Source organism: Sebastes fasciatus, chromosome 19, assembly GCF_043250625.1.
Source record: "Sebastes fasciatus isolate fSebFas1 chromosome 19, fSebFas1.pri, whole genome shotgun sequence".
Lineage (NCBI taxonomy): Eukaryota > Metazoa > Chordata > Actinopteri > Perciformes > Sebastidae > Sebastes > Sebastes fasciatus.
This window is the reverse complement of record NC_133813.1, coordinates 22,762,622-22,788,650: the sequence shown is the minus strand read 5'-3', so window position 1 is coordinate 22,788,650 and position 26,029 is coordinate 22,762,622. Positions and strand designations below refer to the sequence as shown.

General features: G+C 38.2%; 1 protein-coding gene across 2 annotated transcripts in view; it reads left to right on the top strand.

Moving 5' to 3' along the window:
* Positions 1–25,514, top strand: part of tbx5a (T-box transcription factor 5a) — a 29,267-nt gene extending 3,753 nt beyond the window's left edge. Inside the window, exons 1-9 of one of the 2 annotated variants that reach the window (XM_074618183.1) lie at positions 2,205–2,591; positions 3,488–3,662; positions 4,483–4,577; positions 6,932–7,051; positions 8,048–8,195; positions 15,231–15,383; positions 18,384–18,475; positions 19,850–20,082; positions 21,638–25,514. In XM_074618183.1, coding sequence (XP_074474284.1) covers positions 3,519–3,662; positions 4,483–4,577; positions 6,932–7,051; positions 8,048–8,195; positions 15,231–15,383; positions 18,384–18,475; positions 19,850–20,082; positions 21,638–22,230 — 1,578 coding nt within the window. In that variant the 5' untranslated portion in view covers positions 2,205–2,591; positions 3,488–3,518 and the 3' untranslated portion in view covers positions 22,231–25,514. Of the gene's footprint in view, positions 1–2,204; positions 2,592–3,487; positions 3,663–4,482; positions 4,578–6,931; positions 7,052–8,047; positions 8,196–15,230; positions 15,384–18,383; positions 18,476–19,849; positions 20,083–21,637 lie in introns of those variants that run through there. The other variant, XM_074618184.1, reaches the window with a different exon arrangement.
* Positions 25,515–26,029: the final 515 nt, after the last annotated feature.

Here is a 26,029-nt window from a genome sequence, read left to right as displayed (position 1 = left end):
GCTGTCAATGCAAACATGGCTCCATAGGTTTTTGTTGTGATCTTTACATGTCACAATCTGAAGTCATGTGAAACGATCCGCCGTGTGTGTGTGAAGCCACATGCCTAAACATAGCCACCACCGACTGCCCTGCAGGCGTGTGGAGACAAATAGATCCAATTCAGATTTTTTTTGCGCCTGTTTAACCTCCTAATAGTCTCAGTCGTGTATAGGCCGTTCTGAGCGGGGAAATGTTTCATTCATACTATTCAGAGACAAACTACTTGAACAAAACGGTCCATTAATTGGTATTGTTAATTACCCAGATACTAATAGAACTACAGGGCAAAACACACATGTTCGATTAATCATGCCTTCGGGCCATAAGCATGTTCATGTTCTGGGTTAAATGTAGGGACTCTGAATCGCCTCTTGGAGGGCAGAAGTTGATATTCCCCATTTGAAACATGGAAGGGATCAGAAGAGATGCTGCTGGCAAGTCTGAGCATGCTCTTGTTGTGAGCTGCTTGGGTGTCACAGGTTGGCCAATGATCTTCGCGCAAATTTTGATTTGTCTATAAAGTTCAGTTTTAAGTTTTACAGATATACTACTGAGCCAGGATGTGCTGCAGTACAACAGGACACTCTGAATCACTGAACTGAAGAATAGAAAAATAATCTGGCTATACTGGCTCCAAATGATCTGAGTCTGCGAAGAAAGTAAATGTGTATCTTCTTACAAGTGAATTCAATGTGAGGGGTCCATGATAGGGTGGAGTCTATCATAACTCCCATGTATGATGCTTAATAAGCGTGATCTCTAAACATCGTCTGGAGGGTCGTACGTAATGGCGCATGAAGGAGCATAATATCCATATGGTCGATTAATGATTCCTTCGGGCCATGAGCATGATCCCAATATCTGATGATGCATCTATCAAATTTAGAGGATGCTGGATAACCCCTCCCACCCCCTCCATGATGAGCTAGTCATGATGAGGAGCACCTTCAGCCACAGACTCATCCCCCCTCGGCACAACACAAAGCGCCTGGGTCATGGTGGTAGCCATCAGGCTCCACAACCAAGGCTGACCCCCATATGAGAACTATTAGGACTCTAAGAACTTTAAACATGCACTATCTGCCTTTAAACATGCACTAAACATGCACTCTTTTCTTTGCTTTGGCTTTTGAATGTACTTTTATTGTGATTACTAATTGGCCTTTTATAATGCTCATTATAACAAATTTGACTTGACTTGACTATCTGCCTTTAAACATGCACTATCTGCAACCATGTTGGACTCTAACCACTGGCGCACTTTACACTTATTTTACACTATACATCCTATATACCACTTTATAGACTGCACATATGTACATATTACATTTATTTATTGCACATACTACATTTATTTATTGACGGACTGTATACACTATGTTCACCCCTTCACTCTGTATCTTTTATATATCTATTTATTGTTTTTATCATTTTTGTATACCTTTACCTCTCCTGTGTTTCACTCTGTTTTCAATTTCAATTTTTCAATTTCACGTTTATTTGTCATATGCATTTAAAAGTACAGTGTACAGTGAAATGCAGTGAAATGCATTTTACCCTGGCCCTCTCCCAGCCCTTAAAATCTATAAATAGTACAGTTGATAAATACTACAATAAATAAAACAACCTAAAATATCCATAAAACAATCCACAGCTCTGCATTCATTTAGTGCTATACTGTTCAGTATTGTACTGTTTGCTGATGTTGCTGCTTTGACACCTGAATTTCCCTCCAGGGGATTAATAAAGGTTCATCTTATCTTATCTTATCTTATCTTTTATAAGCGTGATCTCTACTCTACATCGTCTGGAGAGGTTGTGCGTAAGGGCGCATGAAGGAGCACAATATCAAATGGATTCATTCTACCAGACTGGGATTATGGAGAGGTTTTAGTTGAGAGACTATAGGGTGGTGGGGGTTTGGAAGGAATTATTATTTTGGTGTATAAACCAATGCTATCCCTCCTCCAACCCTCCTCCTGATCCTGATCTACGTCGCGGACTCCGCTTCCGCTTCGCACGGTTGGTCAGTGATGCTCAGTGGAGGGTTGGAGAGGGAGAGAGAGAGAGAGAGAGAGAGAGAGAGAGAGAGAGAGAGAGAGAGAGAGAGAGAGAGAGAGAGAGAGAGAGAGAGAGAGAGAGAGGGGAGACGTAGAAGTGAGTCAGAGACTGGAAGAGAGAGGAGGAGAGAAGGAGGAGACGGACCTGCTCCTCTGGGACTCGGCTATACAGCTTTACCGCTAGGTGCTATATCACAAAACTCGGCTCACAAAACAAAACGCTCTTCAGCTGTAAAATGCGCAATTATTACGCACCGAGCAGCGCCTCGTAGCTGTCGCCGAGCATCCGCGAGGAGGATCTCCACGGTTACGGTGTATAGGAACTATAACTGAACAGTGAGAGAGGAGAGAAAAAGGATTCATGGAGATTGTGTTCGGCTTCATCGAGCAAAGCGCCTGGATTATCTGATTTGGGAACCGTTTGAAGACGAAAACGGTGTTTCTCTGTTGTGTCCTATATACTCGAGCCCACGACGTGTTTTTGTTTTTAGGTAAGCTGATCCGGCTCTGATCTGATCCGGCTACGTGTATTCATTGTTGTTGTGTGGTACTATAGGCTGCTACTACTACTGTACGTTGCAGGAGTCGCTGCTCTGTGCAGAAGTGACACCGTGTGAGTGGAGAGGTTTTTAGGAGCTCTTTCTTGTGTTCTGGACATCACAATGTTGCCATACGACAATAATACTCTTTTGTTTTGTTTGGACATGAATAGGAAATAGTGTTTCCTAAAAGAGAGGAGAGGGGGCTACTTTAATGTGCAGCCTTATTCTACCAAAATAAGTCAGCCATCACACTTTTAATGTCAGGAATAGACTAACTTATTCAAATGATGAATTTGTTAATTGCCCATCATAGACTATATTTGTGACAAACATCTTGACATACCAAACCTTCAGTTCATTTCAACAACACAATGAAGGTTCTATTCATTTGCTTTTACTCTGAAACGTCTTCCATTGAAATCAAGTAGGCAGTAGATAATATGTTTTCCTTTTAAGGCTATTTTGATTTTTAATGCTGTAGTTATTAGCCCATCATAGACTATATTTGTGACAAACATCTTGACCTACCAAACCTTCAGTTTATTTCAATAGCACAATAAAGGTTCTTTTAATTTGCTTTTACTCTGAAACTTCTTCCATTGAAATCAAGTAGATATTATATTAGATAATGTGTTTTCCTTTTAAGGCTATTTAGATTTTTAATGCTTAGCCTGTAGAGCACACGGCACTCCAGAAAATTAACCTAACTTTTCGGTCACACATAGAGACCAAATAAAGCTTATCTGTGTCTGTCTGTATATTTAAACTTATTAAAAGCACTCTAACAATGTTAATATAAGGAGATCCAGTCCCACACACTGACGCCTCTGTTTGGTTTCTTACAGCTGGGACTGTACAGTTTTCGGAGCTCCGGTCATGGCGGACCAAGAGGAGACTTTTGCCCAACAAAACTCTCCCGGTGGCTCGGATTCAAGGGAATTACAGAGTGATAATAAATCAGAGAAACAGAACGGGACCTCGAGCAAATCCCCATCATCGCAGACAACTTACATTCAGCAGGTCAGTAGTATCAGTCAGTCTGTGTGTCTGCAGGCCTCACTCTCACTGCTTCAGGCTGCTTCCAACCACTTCTGGGTCACGTTCACTGTAAAAAAAATAATAATAATAAACGTATTTACATACTCGTCCAAACAAGTACTATATTGTCGTTTTATGGTGTTAAAATATACACGAAATATTAAAGAAAAATATCTGCAAATGGGATGGAGTAATTATACTAATTTTACTTATTCCAAAGTATTTCTATATATAAAGACTTTTTTTGGATCCGATATTTAGTCTGTCTTATACTAAGTGAACTGTTCGTTGTCTCACTGTGTTGATCAGATATTTATTTACATTTATTTGAGGAGTGAAACATCAGAAAAGTTTCCAAGCAATTTTGACTTGTTTTTAGATTTCATGACTGGATGAGATTATAAACTTTGTAGGAGAATAATGTTAACAGTCAGGCATTAACTCTGGCCTTATTACACTGTATATTGCGTGTAGTTTAAATGTTTATGACTAGAGAATGACAGAGCACACCAGGATCTTAAATTAGTAGTTACACAAGGGTTAAATTGTCACTACATACACTACATTATTTATTGTTTAAACTTAAAAGCAGGGTTGTTGTTTTTTTGCATGTTTCTTGAACTTGAACTTTTAAATTTCACTGGCATTTATAATTTCCTCTGGAAGCTGAAAACAGATGTTTTTGACAACAGGCTCTTAAGGCCTCAAAACCATGATAGACGCCTGTGCGTAAAGTTGAAGTATGCTTATTACGCAGCAATCCTGGAAGCACTTTGGACACTAAACTGCTTTTATTTTGAAGGGAATGGAGGGAATAAAAGTCTACCTGCACGAGAGGGAACTCTGGACGAAGTTTGACGAGGTGGGGACGGAGATGATCATCACCAAAGCCGGAAGGTAAGAGGACAATATATATATATAAAAAATATATGTATCATTACTATGTCAGGAATTGTAAGGCCTAGAATGAAAAATGCAGCCCATACTATAATAGCCTATAGGCCCGGCTGGAATTTTTTCTTGCGTGGGGATTTGGAAATATACAGTGTGAGGAACCACAGAGAAAACACAGAGCATCTGGTGGACGCTTTAGCGCACTATAACACCACCATACATTTTAGTCTGGGTGGCCCTGTTGGGGAAATGCAATATACCATCGACCAAATAGCCTGTCTTAAAAATCCTGCTGAGTTTGAGCACATTTCTTTAAATCCAGTGAAATAAACTCAATTTAGGAGCATACTTGACTTTTGCATTACTTTCCCCCTGCATCTGTATGCGTGTGACTGTACGCAGACACTTCTTGCGTGACAACACGTGTGCAGCAACATGTTTCTGCAGGGCCTTGTACATGTGTCCCGCTGTCAGCTCCACAGTCGCCCTCAGACTGCATCCACACTGTAAACAATTGCTGTTAATTTACAGCAGGATTTCAACAGTATTAACCCGTTATTGCGAAAAACAGTGCTTTACTGTTAATACAAAAGAAAACCTGTTATGATGCATTCTTAAAAAACAGCACTTTACTGCTGATCAACTGTCTAAAGTATCATCAGTAACAGTTTCATGCAGTATTTTTTTAATTCTGGTACCTGATCTGCTCATGTGAGGCTTGTACATTGTACATGATTGTAAAATCAGTGAATTAGCTTTATTGTTCTTCACTCACATGTTGTTATGGTTTGCATTCTGTGCTTGTAGCCAGCTAGAGACAGACATTTTGGGAAAAGTGTCAACAAGTCTATTATAGCCTTTTTCCTAACAAGTGCCTTTAATTGTATTTAGTGTGACTATTCCTATGTCTGTAACCTGCTAAGTCTATTAATCTAGGCAAAAAACAATGTTTATTAAAATGTATGTAAAAAAATACAACCTAAATTGTGCATTAAAACAAATCAGTAAGATAATGTAAAAGAAAGGTGAAAAACAGCTATTTAATGTATCTTTAAACAGTTAATTAACTGTAAAATACTGTGAAATTAATAAAGTTCAAACTGTATTTTTCATTAACAGTACAAAGCTGTAAATTTCAGCGACAGTATAATAATGTTAATTTTACAGTAACATAAAGGCAACCCTGCTGCCAGTTCTTTACTGTTATTTAACTGGTAAATTCTTAACAGTGCAGTCAAAAGCGCGCTCGTCTGCTTTTGAGTGTGAACTTGCATTTTACGCGTGACGACCGCTGGTGTCTGCTGCTGTCAAAGTGGCCGCTGGCTGCTCACATGTGGGTTATTATATAATAAATGATACATATTTATAGATTCACGCAGCTACATCTCATTGTGCTCTTCCAAATGCGGGCAGAAAGGCAGTTTTCGTTTTCACACAGCTCCATAAAGTCTCCATTATATTCCCGTCAGTCATTTCTCTGCTGTTTTTTTGGCGTGAAGTGATATTACACAGCAGCAGCTGCCCTTCCCTGTGACTCCTGAGACTGCCCAGGCTTACTCACGTTATGTGTTTTTCTACAATATGACAGCTACCAAATATTCAAGTGATTTACTAAACGGATCTTGCACACAAAAAAAAAAAAATCTGGCCCACAGTGAAAAACGTTTTTATAATGCAGACCCAACGCCCTGTACTGAAAAGAGTCCAAACCAAATTTAGGCATTTATTTGACATTTTAAACCATCCCAACGTGAGCTCACAGTATTATAATTTAGTTTTAAAATTGTAATAAATAAAAAAGAGAAGTTGTTCTGAAAGCACTTTTGTTTTGTTTGTACTCGCTATTTGAACATTTTGATTTGATTTTTTTAATTTAACCTTTATTTAAGCAGGTAGTACTCATTGAGATTAAGAATCTCTTTTGCAAGAGAGACCTGGCCCAAGACAGCAGCATTTAAAACATACATTAAAGTTTCAGACGCCACAACATAAAAAACAAATGCAAAATAAATACATAGCATGATATCATACAAAACAAATTAAAATAAAGTTTTTGAAGCCAACGTTAAAGTGAAAATATTCAGAAACACAGATAGCTCCCGATATACTCTGCTTCTAAGGTTTTTAATTAATGTTTTAAATTCATCGAAAGTAATCAAATTCCCCAGTTTTTATAGCTTGCAATGTATTCCAGGAAAGGGAGCCGAATAAAATTGGATGGGGATTTTTTCCTCTATAGAGTAGAAAATCCTGTAAACACAGCACAGTCTATTTTTGCCTGCATATGTCGCCTTCCTTTCCCACTGTTTGACAGAAATAGCCTTTACCATATATACTGTGTTTTTGTCCTTTTACAGGCGAATGTTTCCCAGCTTCAAAGTGAAGGTCACGGGATTAAACCCCAAAACTAAATATATTCTCCTGATGGATGTTGTTCCTGCGGACGACCATCGATACAAATTCGCCGACAACAAATGGTATGTAAAATATAACACACACACAAAAAACGAATTCTTGCAGTAACAATCTTTAGTTTTACGCGCACAAAAATGTGGGCTTGTTGTTTTGGCTACTCTCCATGGAGTTTATTCCAACAGGAACTTTTATATTGTTGTCCTGATGGATGAGAGTCGGAAGTGCAACATATTAATTCCCGGAGAATTATGAACTGTGTGTTTTCTAACGCTTGCCAAGAAATGTTGTCAGCAGGGAGAAATGTTTCAGCCGGACGGAGCTGTTGAATGAATGTTGATGACTTTTTCCTATATAGCTATATATACCTGCCTGTATATACAGTATATATGCGCACTGCAACAAGGCTGTCTGTCTTTTCACAGCAGGGCATAAACACGGTTATTTGTTTAGTGTCATGTCGATCTCTCTAACCTTGGTAAGGAATGTCTTGTTTTGGGTCATCGCCTCTCAATGAGTGGATCCTTCTAGAGGATAATCACATGCCAATACTACCGATAATGACCTGTCCAGAGCATGTCCTGGAACTAATTCTCCTCTTGATCTAACCATGTTGGAAAACAATGTCCACCAGCTCTAATCTGACCTCTGACCATCCAAAACCAACTTCCCAAAGTATTATATATATAATTATAATTTGATTTATTTAACTTAAAGAGTGTTTAACATCCTGGTGGCCTCGGCGTTTAAGGCCTGTGCGTAAATGTCTTGGATGATCTTTATAAAGCCCTAAAGGTTAGCAACAGTGTCCTACTAATTGGTCGTTTTTACTTTCTTATTTTATTTTATATTTTATTGCATTAAATTCAGATACCCCTGTGCATAATCTCTACATGTTTGATAATGAAATAACAGCCTAAAAATGATGGGGAAGTGTTGTTAACATTTTACAGTATAAGGACCACATCCTCCTAGTTTAGCGCCTGCATGCACGGTTGATAGCTGGCATATGTGTGTGTCAGTCCAAGGTGTTACAGTGTGACTGTGTTGCTGTGATCCAGGTCTGTGACCGGGAAGGCAGAGCCAGCCATGCCCGGCAGGCTCTACGTCCACCCGGACTCTCCGGCCACCGGAGCGCACTGGATGAGACAGCTCGTCTCCTTCCAGAAGCTCAAACTGACCAACAACCACCTGGACCCGTTCGGACACGTAGGTGAACTAGGCCTATCATATATTTACCACATGTCTGTGAATGCTATACTGTATAATCTCCAGGGAAGTTATTTCTTTTGGCTTGATGCGTTGCTCGGTGGCACTTCAGCATGTAGGGAGGATTGTCACTGAAGCGTCCCTTTCTATACTCATCTTCATATCATGTTTTACTTTTACAACACAATTGCTGGTTTACACAACTGAGTAATTATTGTTTTCTTAATTTTCCATTTTCTTATTTCAAAACTTCGTTATGCTTTTGCATAAAAGTCACCCTGGTAAACTGGACAAAATCAGTGGCGTCAAGACTCACAGAGCTGAATCAGAAAAAGGGACCAAATGTTAAAGGGAGCGACCTGTTTCCTCAGAATTCAATAATTAAGCTTATTATAATGATTATTTATTTTTTGACGAATTATTATTATTAATACTTTTATTATTAATATTGTTACTTTTATTGTTATTATTGTTATTATTATTATTATCATTATTATTATTGTAATTATTAATAACATTATTATTGTTGCTATTATTATTATAATTATTGTTTTTTTATATACTTATTTTATTATTGTTATTATTATCTAGAGAACAATTTAAATCTAAAAGTTGTTTTAACCTTTTAAAAATTAAGTTTTAAGTTTAGTTTTAAGTTTTTTTGTTATGACTCTTGCTTTGCCCACATGTTTGAATTATAGTTTATGTTCACAAGATTAAATTAGATTTTTACATTAGATTAGAATACAGGAGGTACTGAGACAACTAAATGCAACTGTTGCGCCTGATAAAGTTTAAAGGTCATGATCAATGAAAAAGATATAACTGCCCTCCTATTTGCTTGTAAAAACAGGGATTTGCAGACACCATTAAGGCTGAATGTTGTCTATTAAATTTACATAACAAATTTAACAGACCAAAATGTCAGTCACACCTCCACTTCTCCAGCACCAGGCTCTATAAACTCACTGACGCTGTAAAGTTTTGGTTTATCCTTCTTTCTTGTTTTCATTTTTTGCTCTTTCAAACCTTCTCTCTTATATTCTGAAATAATTCTGTATTTGTGACGCACCTGGCCGAAGATAGAATGTAGACTTTTGCTCAGAGTATATAAATACAGAAGGATACAGTTTATTATGTTTGTGGAGTTTCTTTGAAACTATATTTGCTGCTGTTGCAAAGAAAAAAAAAATTACCGTCAGGCAAAAATATATATTTTTTTAAATCTCTGAAAAACTTTGGACTATTTTATTTTTATTTTATTACTATTTAAGAACCATGGATTCTTGTGCTTAATTCTTCATTGAAAACACAATTAAAGCCAAGGAAGAGGAGTTAAAAGAACGGGATATTGGATTTGCTGCAAGAAAAAATAAAACAAATGTTCAATTACATTTTAAAAACTCAAAATATGTAACTGGACCTCCCAATGAAAGCATCAGCACACGTTCGGCAAACAACAACTTCTGATCTGATTCTCAACCTTGAATAACAAATTTGTTTCCAGCGTCCTCTTTTGTTGCCCAGGTTTATTATAGCACCCCCTAGATGCATTAAAGTTATAGACCGCCTGGAAGTCATCTTACATAAGTAGAGGGGAGCAGTTGGGCATTTTTTTAGGGAAAAGGAAAGAGGCAATTGCACCCCCACCCACCACCTCCCTCACCAGCTAGGGCCTGTATGGTACCCATTTCCTAACTTTAACTCCTCATTATTCCATGCTCACTATCTGCCCCCCGGGCTTTTGTGATTCTGTCTTACACAAACATCACTTACTTCATCAACAAATGGGCCTGTTGGCGTCAGGTTTTCATAAAATTCGGAGTCGATGGGCACACTGAGGCCAAATTAGATGTCTTGTTGTAGAAACGGAAAGGTCGTACAATTAGCTCTGTTAGTAATAGGCCCAGTTAGGGAAAAAATTATCATGAGGTTGGCACAAGCCTACATTGATAGCTGTTCTGGCTTTAAGGAGGTTAAATTATGTGGAAAACATATGAAATTGAATGAAGTTAGAAATTATTAAAAGTGTAAATCTTGATTAGAGGTGTTAATCTGTAGTAAGGGATGAGGAAAAAGGTGTATTTACATTGCTTTCCATAAATATCATTAATAGGGCAATAATCTGGGGATACGATACGTATCACGATACAGGGGTTACGATTCAATATACCGCAATGTATTGCAATATTGTAAGCAAGGTGATATATTGCGATTTTTCAAAATCTAATTTCAAGAAAAGTGTCATAGTATAAGAACACACCACCATATGCATAAAATCTGAGTCAAAATTGTACTTTTTCATGCAATCAGAACAGTGGGATCGGTATTTGCATTTGTCACAGTCCCTATAACATCCAACATCATAGCACTATGAGAGGGCACAAACACTGAGAGGGCGCATATCTTTGCAAATTAAATAAAGTAGACTGAGTTAATCTTTGCATATAAAATGTTAATTAAAAACCGATAGTGTTTTTGATAATCATAAAATATAATATCGCGATACTTGATATTTTCGATATTTTCTTACACCCCTAATGATTAAGAGGCAACACTAAAACAGGCAGTCTTATGTTATAGTAATAATGTTTAATTACTTCCAATCATCATTCCCACTGAATGCAGATTGACAATTATTCACACTCAGTTTGATGATGAATCTAAAATGAGACACACACACACACACACACACACACACACGCCATTATCTCTCCACATGGCACCCATAGTGGTCGTTGCCTCGCCAAAGCCCAGCTGGTGAAATGAAACTGGAGCTCAGTCGGAATGTGAGCAGCGTTGTACACATTGGGTTAAAGTGCATTTTTGATTGGTTGCAGTGGTTCCTGGCTGAGAGACAGCACCCTGGGATTCATAAATGAAATGCTGGTGGTTGGCCAGAAACATATTCCATGGGCTTGTTGGTCCAGCTGGTTGAAATAACTTGTAGATGATTTATAATTACTAACAGTGAGACATGGGACCAAAACATATTGCTGATGTAGAATGGACCAATTTAGGACGGGCCTGCAGCAGTCGTTCTCTCTAGAAATGTCTGGTAATTAGACACACGTCAGCGGACTGAGCTCACCAGCTCAGGACTGTTGGGAGGGAGTCTCAGAGGAAACGAGTGAAGCTGAGCCCCATGGGGCCGGAGTGTTTGTATGCAGTTAATTGTGTAGCTTTATTTTTTTTTATTCAAATGATACACAGGTTGTCTTCTAAATTCATTTTTGTATACAACTAACTTGCAATAGCAAATTATTTTTGTGAGAAACGTAAAAGAAAAATTGCTGCCTGAGTGGCTTGACATGGGCTTCACTGGGTATCTCTTGGATGTATTAATACTATAGTATGTTTCAATTACATATGTAATGGGTAACATCATACATACATACATTTTTCAAGTATTTTACATATTGATCATATCTTAGCCTTAAGGTCAATTTCTCCTTACAGTTTATTTCATTGACAATTGCAGTCTAGCTGAGGATAAAGCGTTTTGAATATGGTTTCATGGTGGAAAATGGTTTTATTTACCATGATATATAATATGTTAATAAAACACTACTGCAGATTTTGAAAGTAACTACGTAGGGCTGGGTATTATATTGATATTATATCGATATCGTGCTATGGCAGTAGATATCGTCTTCGATTTTGGATATCGAAATATTGTAATATGGCATAAGTGTTGTCTTTTCCTGGTTTTAAAGGCTGCATTACAGTAAAGTGATGTCATTTTCTGAACTAGTTGTTTTATTATTTGCCTTTACCCTCTTAGTCATTATATCCACATTACTAATGATTATTTATCAAAAATCGCATTGTGTAAATATTTTGTAAAAGCACCAATGGTCAGCCATACAATATCGTCAACAAGATATTTGGTCAAAGATATAACGATATTTGACTTTCTCCATATCGCCCAGCCCTATACCTAAGTACATTTACTCAACTATGGTACTTTAACGCAATTTTGAGCTATTTGTTCTAAGTTTTAAGCCACTTTATACATTTATACCATTATATTTTCTAAAGAAATTTACTTTTTTATGCACTATTTATTGGACATCTACAGTGTAGTTAGTAGTTACCTCAGCAGCATAAAAAGTAGTTAGAATGAGCTTCACCTTCTGCAACATTGAATGCATCAGTAATAATAATCCATTAGTATTATAGCCTACTGTAACATGCTGGAAGGGGTCATTTTGCATACAAAGTACTGTTATTTTTTATATTAAATACATTTGCTGTTAATACTTCTGTACCTTTACTTAAGTAAAACTTTAAATGCAGTACTTTTTACTTATAATAAAGTACCTTGGTAAAGGGTGTAAATACTTCTTATTCTGCACTACAGTGCTACTTTCCTTCCTGTATTTGAATTCCTAAAAAATCATTTGTTTTTGTCTCGGGTTGCAGTTTTTGCTTTGATCTCCCTGTCAACTCCTGGAATATTTCTCAGTGTTATTCATCTCCCACCCCCCCACCCCTCAATTTGCTCCTGCACTCGTCTCCCTGTCTTCCCACACATGTTTTGGCCAGGAGGGTGGAGTGTGAGGATCGTACTGTTTATATTTGAATGACAGTGTGCGATGAGCAATAGATGATGGTGTACAAAGCCCGCTGATCCCGAGGCTCGGGGAAACTCTCTGATGTGGTGGGACTTGAAAGCAAAGGGCAGCGGCTCGGGACCCAAAGTGATCCCTCACTATCATTAAATACTATCATCCCGAGGCTGGGGGGGGCAGAGATACAGGGCAGCGGCTGGGCCAGGGAGACGAGGCGTGTGCGCTGGGGCCCCAGTGGGTGGTCCACAGCTACCCCCACTACTAACACACATACTGGACTTTGGGAACCCACAGCAAGTGGACCATGCTGTGTTCCGGGGTTAAATGTGCATTTAGATATTTCCATGCAACTTCTAATGTGTCACAGTGGCAGACATTTTTAGCTCCTAAGACCTTGTAGTGTGCTGAATGACGTGTTTGCATTGATGGGATTGCTGTTGTGGTTTGTCCAATCTTGGACGCATCTCTGCAGACCTCAAGTAAGCCCTTAATGAATGCATGCATGGGAAAAGGTTTTGTTTAACCTACTTTTTCTCATTTTTTAAAAGCTCTTTCACTGAACGTTAAAGCCTTGTTTGCAAATCCGAACAGAATGCTAGTGCTGCTTGATAGTCGGGACATGTGGTTGTTTTTGTTATTCAATTGCACGGTGACATGACTTCACAACACAGGAATCAGTACAATCCCGCAGTTAAATATGGAAGCCAAAACAGAGCTACCATGGAATACAGCAGGGAGATTTCGTTTCTCTCAGCCCGAGACTCTGTTCTGGTAAAACTATTCTCACCTCAGATCAGCGCATGCAGCCCTAAAAAAAACCCTATCCTGCAAATAGTTGTATTTATGGTAGACTGTAAAATTTGCAAAGTTTCCATCTGCAAGTCATCCACTCTTCAGCAGCCTGCTTATCTAACCAAAGGGATGCACTCAGCTGATATTGTCTGCACAGGGTCAATAACTTCCATTAAATCATCTACAAGGTGCATGGCAGGCAGTTTTTATTCAGTGTCTGCCTACTATACAAAAACCTACTGCACCATGAAATGAGATCAAGTTCAGCTGGAACTATTGTATGGTCCATGTAAGCCTCTATATGGTTCACTCGACTCTAAGACAGGACTTAGGTATGTGTGTTTAATGCTATAGGATGCCCCCACAGGTACTGGAGGTCAGGGCGATCCCTTGTCTCCTCTCATGCTGGCAGTGAAAGGCAGGTACAAAAACAACCTTTAAGATAACAGATAGGAGGAATGCCTATGGGACAGAAAGGTGGGGGTAGGTGGGTGTAAAAAAAGAGAAGAAGGGGGAGTTATTAAGAGGAGGGGAAGAAAAAAAAGCCCCCTTTTTTCAATCTTTAAATGTAAGTGGATCTGATGAAAATAAAAACCATTAGATTTCCTCGAGGCTGACGACCATGACTCCCCGGTCCGTCAAAACAATTAGACTTAAGAGCCACGGATGAGAGGGCCTCAAAAGAGAAGTTCAAGGCTCAAGTTCAGCTGTGCGGACCGCGTCTTAATGTCGCCAAGCTAGCCACGGGTAGTAGTCATCACTTACCATAAACTAGGTTAGTCAGGGTAGAGGGCCAAAAAGAGAGAGAGAGAGAGAGTCCTATCACTCTCCTGGGACTGCTCATCTATTCACAGCACTGTAATAAGTGTAATATAGTGAGGATTACTGTATCTAATGAGTCTGGAGTTACATAACAAGTGAAGTTTTGTTTGAGTTTTGGCTGGGATAGAAATTCCTTGTCAGAAGAAAGGTTCACGTGAGTAGGCCAAAAACACAATAAGTGGCCTAATTTGATTTGAAATATTTATGAAAGCAATAAAACTTTCATTAAAAGAAAGTTTTACATTTTTGTCAAACAAGTAATTTGCCCAAGTTATGCAGTTTTTGGTTGAAAAACTTCATCTTAATTGAATCTGTGAGATTAATGAAGTATATAGCCTCGACCTGCCAAGTCTTTTTTTCTTGTTTTTTTCCTTTTAATGTCTGAATTCATGTTCAGATTATGCCAATACAATTTCTCACTGTTCTGCATTATTGAATGACCCCTCCTCCTGCTTTTATCTTTGTCATCATGCTCACCCAAATATTATATATGCTTGTGGTACATGTTATAATGATAAAGTGCTGGAACGGAGCCCTGAAATGTATTACAAAGTGGTATAAGCATTCTTAGCCTTTGTATCAGCAACACATGGCAACAATAACCTCCAAAGAAACAGAAATAAAGTTTTCATGCATGCAGCCAAAAAAGGATTTAAGGGGAAGTTTAAGGTTGTTGTTTTTTTTTGCATTACAAACTGCTCCAAAACCTTTGTCACTCCGGAGAAAACTAGACTGTGTCTCTTTTTCTGTGTCTTCTGAAAGGTTTATTTTTAAAAAGGGTGTTTTGCTGTGATGACACATAACCAAGTCTCTAACACCAGGCTCCACTTTTTTCTTTTTCCTCTAGATCATCCTAAATTCGATGCACAAGTACCAGCCGAGGATCCACATAGTGAAGGCCGATGAAAATAACGGCTTTGGCTCCAAAAACACGGCCTTCTGCACTCACGTCTTCCCAGAGACAGCCTTCATTGCGGTCACGTCCTATCAGAACCACAAGGTGAGTCCTCCATGGGATACTTTTGGATCTGCTTTTGTTGTTACTGCTGTCTGTGATTATAATAAAGTAGAAACTTTTAATTCACGGCGTATTTCATGGGGCAATTTAATTTTGATAATATTTGAAACGTGGCAAACACGAGAAAACGTTGCAGAACGACATATTGCGCATTCAAAAAATCTGCCAAAATGCTTAATCATGTAAAGGCCCGATTTCCCTTTCAAACTAAAAAATATTAATTTAACATAATAAGAATAAGAATAAGAATGATAATAATAATACAAATCATACAAATAATACAAATAATAATAATAATAATACAAATTATAATAATAGTAAAGTATTTCACAAATACAACAGTTCAATTGAATTTTGCGCATTTTTACGCATCTCTGACGGTAAACTGGATCTGCTGATTGCAGCAGAGAAAATGAAAGGCGTTGTTCTCTGAGAGGTTAAAGTAAAGTCTCGTCACTGTCAGCTGAAAATCTCCGATATCACATCACTGACAGACGAGAGAAACCTTCAGATAGCTGACTAGACGACGTCTGACCTCAAGAGACTGTCTTTCCAAGGTACAGGCCTGCAGCGCTTTGTGGAGCCAGACAAGCTGCAGATAAAGAGGATAAACTCCAGCAACCCTTATTAATACTTATAATTAATATGAAAAAGTCGTTATTAGTGATCTAAATAAATAATAATTCGTAATGCAACCAAGCTTATTTGCGAACCTCTTTATGAACACTTTGAAATAGTTTGTGCCATTTATTTGGTTAAAATGTGAGTTGTTTTTAGTCAGTTACGGCTGCAGAAAAGAGCGGGTTCATTCATTTAATTACCAGATTATTTCTAGGTTTTTATCTATATATTCTATTTATTAAAAATAACCCATTGCGTGTTGGTGACAGATGCGCAACAAAGTTTACCAGAAAAAACGTAAATGTTGATTTAAAAATTATGTAAAATAACAAAAAATGATATTATAATATATTTAATCATTTAAAACCGTTTTAAATATTCTATTTATTTTTTTCCGCTGATGTTTCTATTATGTTAGGTGCAATTACATGTATAACTTTAACAAGTAAATCAAAATTGTTGCGTGGTAAGGCTACTTGAGTGTGTCAAAGCTCAAGAATCTGGAAGATTTCATTGTTTTTCTCAGAAAAACAATTTAGAAAAGAGTAGAATATTAATAACATTAAATTAGAGTTAAATGAATGTAATTTCTTAAGGCCAGGCAGTTGTTTATCACTTTAGTTAGACTTGAGGGAAAGAAGCAGAAATAAAACTCAATATTTACTTTGCAGAAATTTCTAGGGGGGGAAATCTTGGGAATACAGATATGTGTAAACAGCGTCTGTTTAACATCATTTAAGCATGTAGGCCTCGGCTATATGTTCTTAGTTTGGGGAATATGGGAGAGAGAGAGGGGCCAAAGCTCCCAGCAGCCAATCAGACGTCTCCAAGCCTTCTGGGAACAGGAAGCACAAATGAACGACATGCTGTAGAGACCATTCATTATTTTCTAACATGTTATTGGGGGCTGAGATCGTAACCCCGGGCTAATTATTGGGGCTTTCCAGACCTGCAGAAAAACAAGCATTTTCTGATTTGCAGGCACTGTCTAATCAAACAGTCTAACATCTGCCAAAGCAATAATATATGTGCTGCAGGCATGTGTCCAATTCACCTGTTGGACTCTCAGCTAATGAAAAGTCTCTTGTTTCAAGTCTTTCCTGTCACTGCAATTAAAAAAAAAATCCAAACTGTGTTTTCTGAAATAATATGTTTTCTTAAAAACAGCCAGTAACTCCATATAGTTAAGTTATATTTTGAGTACTTAAAAGTACTTCTATAGGTTAAAATAGCCAAAGGCATCTGGAAATATATGTATATAGGCCTCTATTATTTTAATGAGCATAGTTTGGACACAGTCTAGTAAAACTGTCTTTGAAGCTTTGAATGAATTTCGCCCGATTGTCTTGAGTCTAGTCCCAAATTATTTTTAGTATTCATATTCTTTCCATCCCCTGAGTCCAGTCAGTAGGAGAACTCGCATGTGTTTTGCAAAAATACGTTATTTTCTTTTTCTGTAAACTGAACTCCAGCTATCACTTTGGAATGAGTAATTGTTTGTCTAGCTGCATTTGTTCTTGGAACGCCCGCAGAGGGTAAAAGTGCAACAGGACTCTGAACCGTTTTTATTTCTAACTTTAAAAAAAAAACATGAAACAATATGTAAATGTTCTGCCAGGCTGCGTGCATTAACAAGAAGCGAAGTGTCACATACACGAGAGATTTTACAAGGTTTGGTGAGAGTGTCAGCCAGCGTGCAGACAAACCTCCGGTCTTGTCAGAAAGCTGGAAGCACACAAAGAGTTGCCAACTAATTACCTGCCAGAAACCACTGCTCATGAGAGGGATATCCCTGGATTGTGTTTAACCTCTTTTGGGATTAACTTGCTATTTCGGGGTGTTTCTCATGCACTATTTAATATTTACAAAGATTTTTACCAAAACTCGTATAATAAATCATATTATTTGCCTCTGTCAAGCATACGCCAACTATCTGTTAAGCCAGAGGCTGTCAAATGTAACATCATAAATTATGCAATGAAAATATGTCTTATTGAGACATGCTTTTATTGCATTGTTTAGTTTAGCATCCCTAAAAGCATCTTGGGTTTCTGGATGACTATTATTTCATTCTCTTGGGTAACTTGTGAGTGGTCAGCATCCAAAAACACTTCAAAACTCCACAAAAACATGTTATAATACTGTCATCATGTGAGAGTATAGCTGATACTGATATGTTGCATTTTCATGTTTTAAATAGCTCCTATTTTTAGGACAAAAAAATGTGTGTGTTGGTTTTAATCTGGTTCCATGCAACTTTTTTTTTAAAGTTGAAGATCTTGTAGGCTATAAGTGATACGACCACAACAAATGGCTTTCATTGCACAACATGTTACTAATTAAGTGTTTTTGCTGTTTAAGATAACACAGCTGAAGATTGAGAACAATCCGTTTGCAAAAGGCTTTCGTGGAAGTGATGACATGGAGCTACATCGGATGTCCAGAATGCAAAGGTATAGCTATAGGAAAAAGTTATACTTCTAATCTCTTATAATGTCATGTTAATAATGTCATAATGTCTTTAATTGATCCTGGGCTCTGATACATGGAAATACTGGCACACACTGAGTAGATATAATGTTCCAAGGATTACTGACATCCCGGTCACACTGTCACTTAACAAGCCCCACTTTACAGTAATCCTTCAATCTCCCAAATGCACGCCAGTTATGAGTGTTATTTTCAGTGAGTGTTATTTTCAGTGATGTAAGTGTAGTTCTTGATCCTCGGCCAGTTTTCATGCTGAAGACTTTTATGGCTGATCTGGCAGAGCCTCTGAAACACGACTGCAACATCTCCCTTCCTCACGGCTCTTTCTACCAGGATGTTCCAACTCTGTGTGTGCGTGTGCGTGTGCGTGTGCGTGTGCGTGTGTGCGTGTGCGTGTGTGTGTGTTTGTGTGTGTTGAACTGGTTGTATGACTTGGTCCGGCAGCCAAGGCAATACACGACCACATTGCTCCCTCTCTCTATTATTCAGTCCAGATGAGGGATGGAGCATGCGTCCGTACTGCGTGGAAAACACATTTTCAAAGGAGAATATCTGGTTTTGAAACTCACCCGCCCCCCCTCTTTGGGCAGCCGATACAAACGTATGTATTCAAATGTAGAAATCCCAAATCAGGAAAAAAGAAAAAACCTGGAAGAGCTGTTTGGCTTTCCACAAGGTGCTAAAATCCGACCTCCTTCCCATAACCTTTATTCTGAGCCACGGTATAAAGGTCTTTGTAATTAAGCATTTCAGATTAATGTCATGGTTTATGCTGTGGAGAAAAATCCCTGGAAATCCGGGGAGAGCTTTCTGTGCTTTCAAGTTCTTTTAAAAAAATTACACGCTTGATTGTGTCGGACACACGTTAAGTTACTTTAAGTAGGTGCGTGCCACAATTTAATACGACGTTTTGAGTGAAATGCATTTCACCTATCAAATGTATAGAGCATGTTGAGAGTCCAAACCACACTATCAATCTAACATGCCGTTGTCCAATCCAGCCGAGTACAGTAAGCTATGCGCGTCTGCTCTTGGTTACAACGTTGAAGGGAGAGCTTATTGCAAAACCAGGTCACTGTTTCAACTGAGGAGAACCCTGAAATCAAAGAACCAAAAGTAGCAAAATGATCTATTGACGGATCCTGTGGATTAATAGGAGTGAAATACATGCTGGCGTTTTCGCCTGGAAGGGTTTTCCCCAGAGAAGCCTCTCTCTGTGTGTGTCCTAAGTGGGTGTGATTCACTGATTGTTGAACAGATCTTACATCGAATCTTACTGTACAGAAATAAACTATTGCAGATAAATAACGACTGTATTTGTGTGCCTGTGCGTATAGTACCAAGGACTATCCAGTAGTGCCTCGCAGTACGGTGCGCCAGAGAGTTGGCTCCAGCCAGAGCCCGTTCAGCGGGGAGGTGCAGGGCATGGCCACCCCGAGCGCCCTGAGCTCCCAGTACTCCCAGTGCGAGAACGGGGTCACGAGCACCTCACAGGACATGCTGCCTCAGTCGGGCTCCTACCCGGTGCCACATGAGCATGGCCAGGAGTACCACTGCATCAAGAGGAAAGGTAGGAGACAAATATGAGCAGAAGGTTTCCATATCCACTGATGTTAAAACTATGGTTCTATTGCAGTATTAGCTGCCTCTGCAAGCTGAGCCTTTTTAAACAATTGGGTGAATAATCTCAGTGATGTGCAAAAAAAAAGGTGGGGAACTGTAATTTGGCCAACGACCTAGACACAGCAATTGTTTTTGTGCTAAATCTAAAGTGTTTTAGTCACTTTAAATTGTTCACTTTATTCAAAACCATTTACTCTTTATTCCTCAATAGAGTTCTTGCACAAATTGGATAGCGTGGAACTTACTGTATTTTAGCAAATTAACTCTCATTGTAGTAGTGGGCTAGGTTGTAACAACAGAACACTTTGCATTTGACATTAACTCACATAGTGTGCGATTGTGTAGAAGACGTCAAAGTGAGTTATATTTGTAGTAGATAAATATGGGTACAGTGTATCAAAGTTTGAGAGATCTAGCACGAACAACCACTGAGTTACAGATGCGCAAACAAAAAGTGTTACTTCCATCCCCGGTCCCCCCTAACAGTGATACGTAAGGGGCACATACAGTATGTTGTACATTTTATATATATATATGGACACACTATTTATGTCTATTTTTTCATTTAGATTAAGGCTGCTTTCACACAGATTTTATACTGAATAATGCTAAATGTGCATTTGTGTATTTATTTTTCAGGAACAGCGCACATTGTTCGAAATTAATTTAACTATAAATTTCTGAATTTTGATGTGCAACCCCTTACCAGACAGTAAAATTATGTGGTAGCATACACAAAACTATGTTTTGTAGGGCTGTGTATTGGCAAGACTCTGGCAATACGATACATATCATGATACAGGGGTTACGAAAAAAAGCAATATATTGCAATTTTTTTAATAACATTTTAGGAAAACTGCCATATTGTATAAAGAACCACTATATGCATCAAATCTGACTTAAAAAAGTTAACTTTTTTTATTCAGTCAGTGGGATCTGCATTTGCATGTATCACAGTCTCTGTAACATCCAACATCACAGCACTACTTTGAGAGGGCACATACACTGAGAGGGAGCATCTCTTTGCAAATGAAATAAAGTCTTGACTTCATCTTTGCATGAAAACTATTAATTACAAATCAATAATGATTTTGAGAAATCAATAAAGTATCACGAAACATAATATCGCGATACTCAATATTTTCTTACAACCCTAATATTTTGTACAAGGTAAAATGCAAAACAAATGTGGTTATGAACCAGCATATACAGTACAGTGAAGTATATGCATAAAATGGACAATAATCATTCAAGCAAAAAATACTCAAACATTGGGTGTTTATTTACAAAGCATGTAAATATACATTTTACAACACTTCTACATTTGTTTTCATGATTAGCAAATAATTAGTAGAATAGTGGAAATTAATTGTTCTGGTGTCAAGTTAATTAGAAATTGAACAGAATTTAAAGACAATATTACATCATTGCGTTTACATAACTTAAGACATTACATAACACTTGAGTAACACTGTTGTTTAACTCTGTAATTCCACCTGCAGTGGAGGATGACAACCACTCAGGTGAGCACAGCTATAAGAAGGCCTATCTGGAGAGCTCGTCCAGTGAGGAGGACCATTACTACCGTCCTGTTGGCTACGCTCAGAGCCTCGGCCTGGCCGGCGGGCCCTACCGCAGTGAGTCCAGTCAGCGGCAGGCCTGTATGTACGCCAGCGCCTCGCAGGGTGCCGAGCCAGTTCCCAGTTTGGAGGACATCAGCTGCAACACTTGGGCCAGCGTTTCACCCTATGGGAGTTGCTCCGTCACCACCATGCAGCCAATGGACCGGCTGCCCTACCAGCACTTCTCCGCTCACTTCACCTCAGGATCTCTGGTGTCCAGACTTGGCGGGGTCGGGGGCCACGCCTCTCCGCAGCTGGGTGATGGCCACCACGCTGCCATGTACCAGAGCTCCATGACCCACCAGACTCTGGGCCGCCAGTGCAGTCCTGGGGCTGGGATCCAGTCGCCAGCAGCCGGCCTACAGGGAAACGAGTACCTCTATACTCACGGCATACCACGTACGCTATCGCCACACCAGTACCACACTGTACATAGTGTCAGCATCATGCCAGAGTGGAATGAGAACAGCTAAAAGAGCACTCAACAGTTAAAAAATAATAAAAGGAAAAAACAAAAAAGGACCAAAAGAAGGCAGGGTTTAGATTTTATATTTATATTTTTAGAGGATGTGTTGCTGATCATCTTAATGAGATCAGTTGGTTCACTGACAGCAGTGGATATTGGTAAGATGGTGTTGAAGTAGGAAAGCAAGCATCTTATCACTTAACTTGTTGTGACAGCATCTGCACTTATAAGCAAATAACATAAACATGAACAAAGAGGAGCTGAACCTGAACATACACAGAGACTGCTCAAGTGCAGAGAAAGTGAACACAGTGGAAATTCAGACACTGAACAGAAGAAGAAAAAATGTTTCAGATGCTCCGCCAGCAGTGCCCAAGTTGATGGTGTTCTTGCGCGGTGGCGTTTTTTGGATGTCAAAGTACAAAACTCTTGTTTTGTATTCATGTCAAGAATTTGTGTAAAAAAAAAAAAAAAAAAAGGACATTTGTCTTCTGTCACATTATCCAGAGTTCTCATTTTCTTTTTGTAGTTAACAATTTACTTTATAGTCAAATTACTATAAGTTAAAAAATGAATAAGCAGATGGGAGCTTTTGTTGTGGCTCTTTGGTTGCTCTTAAATCTGTCCTTGCTGGGTACATTTACATGAACGTCAAGAATTTAATCTCAATGCCATTATGAGAAACAAGACCGTAAAAATCATAACTAGCGCAGCATTTCAATTAAATTGTTTATTCATGCACGCACATTTTGGGCAGACACCCTTTCTCAGAGTTCAAGCTGGAAACAGTGTTACAACAAAGCACCGGTGAGCTATACAAGATGAAGTACAACAATGAAGTCAATGACATTAACGTGACCTAAAACCTGGAAATGAGTTAGCATTTTAGCACTTCCGGATCCCTCGTCACGAAGTCAGTGGATTTTTTTAATAGATTTTTGGTTAGATGTCTGAAATAAGGTCTGTAGTTAACAAAAGCTTAAGAGATTTTAACGTTTTGTTCTACAACATAAATTACATCAGTAAATATCCCACTCGTTGCTAACAAGTGGCTAAATGAAACTACAGAGGTTGTCGGTGTCGTCGCGCAAAATCAAATTATAGGTTGGAAGATGAGCGGTGACGTTAAAGTCATGCAACTGGTGTCGTTTGTTTATAGCCTAACATTAGGGTATTACTTCTGGCAATTGCATTTACGCTTCAAAAATCATTAAAGGTCTTTACACACCGTGTAATGGATAAACAACACAAAAATGAGAAATACTCACCTGCAAATATTTTGCATGAAAACTATTCATACCAGCAGCGATGCAAATTTGCGAGTTGCAAGACTTTTTCATTAAAAGTTTTGAATAGATTGCTTTGTATATGTCTAGGACTTTTATTGTGAAAGGCAAGAACGAAGGGAGTTGATCTGCCTTTGTCAAGGTTGAAAGGAGTAATAAAGTTTGCCATTATCTTGCTGAACAAAACATGTAAGTATTATAAACATGTATTTGCCACAGAGCTTATTTTCTACAATAATCCAAAATCAAATGAAAAAATCCATTGGCTTTTTGTCGAGGAAACCAGTGCAATGCTAACTTCCGGTTTAGCCTATATTTCTATACGCCATCCTAAAAACCTTATTTTTCCCTGTTTTTGCCATCATATCTTAGATTTAATCAGCTACTTTATGCCTTTCAGTTTGCAGAAGTGCCATGAAAACACCACTCATCCCTGAAGAACTGAAAAACAATGTTATTTTTTCACACTGTAACTTGACCTGCCTGCATCCAGCTCTACTATCAACTTTCAGATATTCGTACTAATACAATGATGCCCATTTACAAAATAATTCTTGGTTGACTTGAGATTGATGCATACAGATTAGTAATTAAAATATGTAATACAACACAATATTGTCTTGATCTTCTAGTATGGAAGAATATTAGACCTCAAGTAATCATATGTCCAGAAACACCAAATGAATGCAAATGTTTTTGTGTCTACTGGATGTGTAATTAGGCAATGGGTTGCTAACATATTATAACTTCATAAGGTGATAATATGTCAGGGCTGTGGGCGTGTCGCCTTGCAGTAATGTTCTTCTGCCCTCAAGTGGCCAAAAAAATCACAAATGCAGCTTTAAGTGTTGTAATTATTGAATCACAGCTACATAAAGATTAGCAGTTAAGTTGAAAGGGTATGTGTTGATCACTGTTTCAGTTCGACTTTGGTTTCACTGAATACACTTGACGGTGCTGAACAGTGCTGACGGTGAGGTTAGCCCTACAGTAAAGAAACTGATGAAATTCAGATAAGGATAGCAGATTTTTGGGCATTTAACCCGAGATTTAAAACGCATTTCTAGTATCTTAAATTGTCACTTTGATTTGGGTTAACGTCATTAATACTGCAATTACAAACACTATTAAAACATGCTCCGTTTTAACAAATTGCCACAGTTGTGGAACCTCAGTTCAGTTTTTATTTACATCTTTTTGGTGCTTTGCACAATAGTATAGCGAGAGTTTATGGAAGTGGTGGAACAACTGGCATTAGTTATAATCCATAGTGTAGAGGGTTTATGAAACAACAAAATGTACAAAATTACAAAACTGGTATTTTCTCACAGCCATTTGTCCAATCCACAAAAAGCTTGATTACTCTCAAGAGCCAAATAATGAGGTAATAATATAAAAGTGGAACTATTCCAGTTGGCACCAAAATAAAAAATGTCATTAGTATTTTTTATGACCAGTTAATGAATTGGCAAATGGAAAACACTGAAATTATAATGTTGCAAGCCCAAGCAACACATGTGGTTTCAACTCTAAATGTGTTTGTATGATCTCTATAGGATGAAACCTACTTTCCATGCCATTATTTTTAACATTTTCAAGAAAATCTGGTGCGCAAAAAAGTTTCAAACAGGGTCCTTAGCGTCCAGATGTTCAGCCTGCTGCCCATTCTAGCCCCATACCCACTTTGTGATGTTGGAAGTATCTTCAGAGACTGACACACGGGTTAATACGTTGGCATGCACACAGTAATGGATTCTAACAAGCTACCGGATATTCAGAGATGGGTTGTTGCTCGGCACTGCCATGCTGCAAAACCTGACACAACAACCCTGCAAAGTTTAAAGGAGATTTCTAATCTTTGTGTAAGTTCTAGTTGTGTTTCATGCAGTCTCATGCTGTACTCAGTGAATGTGTGTGCTCTCAAATTTTTTGTTTTAACCCCCAAAATGGCACTTCTCTGACAAACAAAATCAACATGTACCAACAGATTATAAATTTGAAGACACAAACAAAATTTACTTGATACACATCATGAAGCAAAGGTCAGTTTCACCACACAAATGAGTGTATGTTAAAAGGTATGTTTTACATGTGGACAAAGGCAAATTTTTAAATGCATATAGTTGATAGAATACTATTTGTCAATAGTATTTATTTCTCAACTATGTAAATCAGCTTGCTCCTGCATGTATCAAAGATAGATGGTCCCGTTTCTTTTTTTATAGCCTGTTTTTTTATGATTGTTTATAGGATTTTCTAATCATACTTATATAGAAATCAGGAGATTACTATAGAGCTGTCAAAAAAGTATCAAAATAAGATTGAAACACATGGATAACTTTGTAAATAAACATGTACATAACAGAATACCTGCAATAAATTAAAAAAATTAAAGTGGCGTTCTTTTGTCTGTTCGTGCTAAATTCTGTTTTCTATCCGCAGCTGTCTGGACAAAGTTTGTTGCTAGTTCGAGCTTTTTTACCCAGTTGCATACAAAACTAGGCCTTTACACGCACTGTT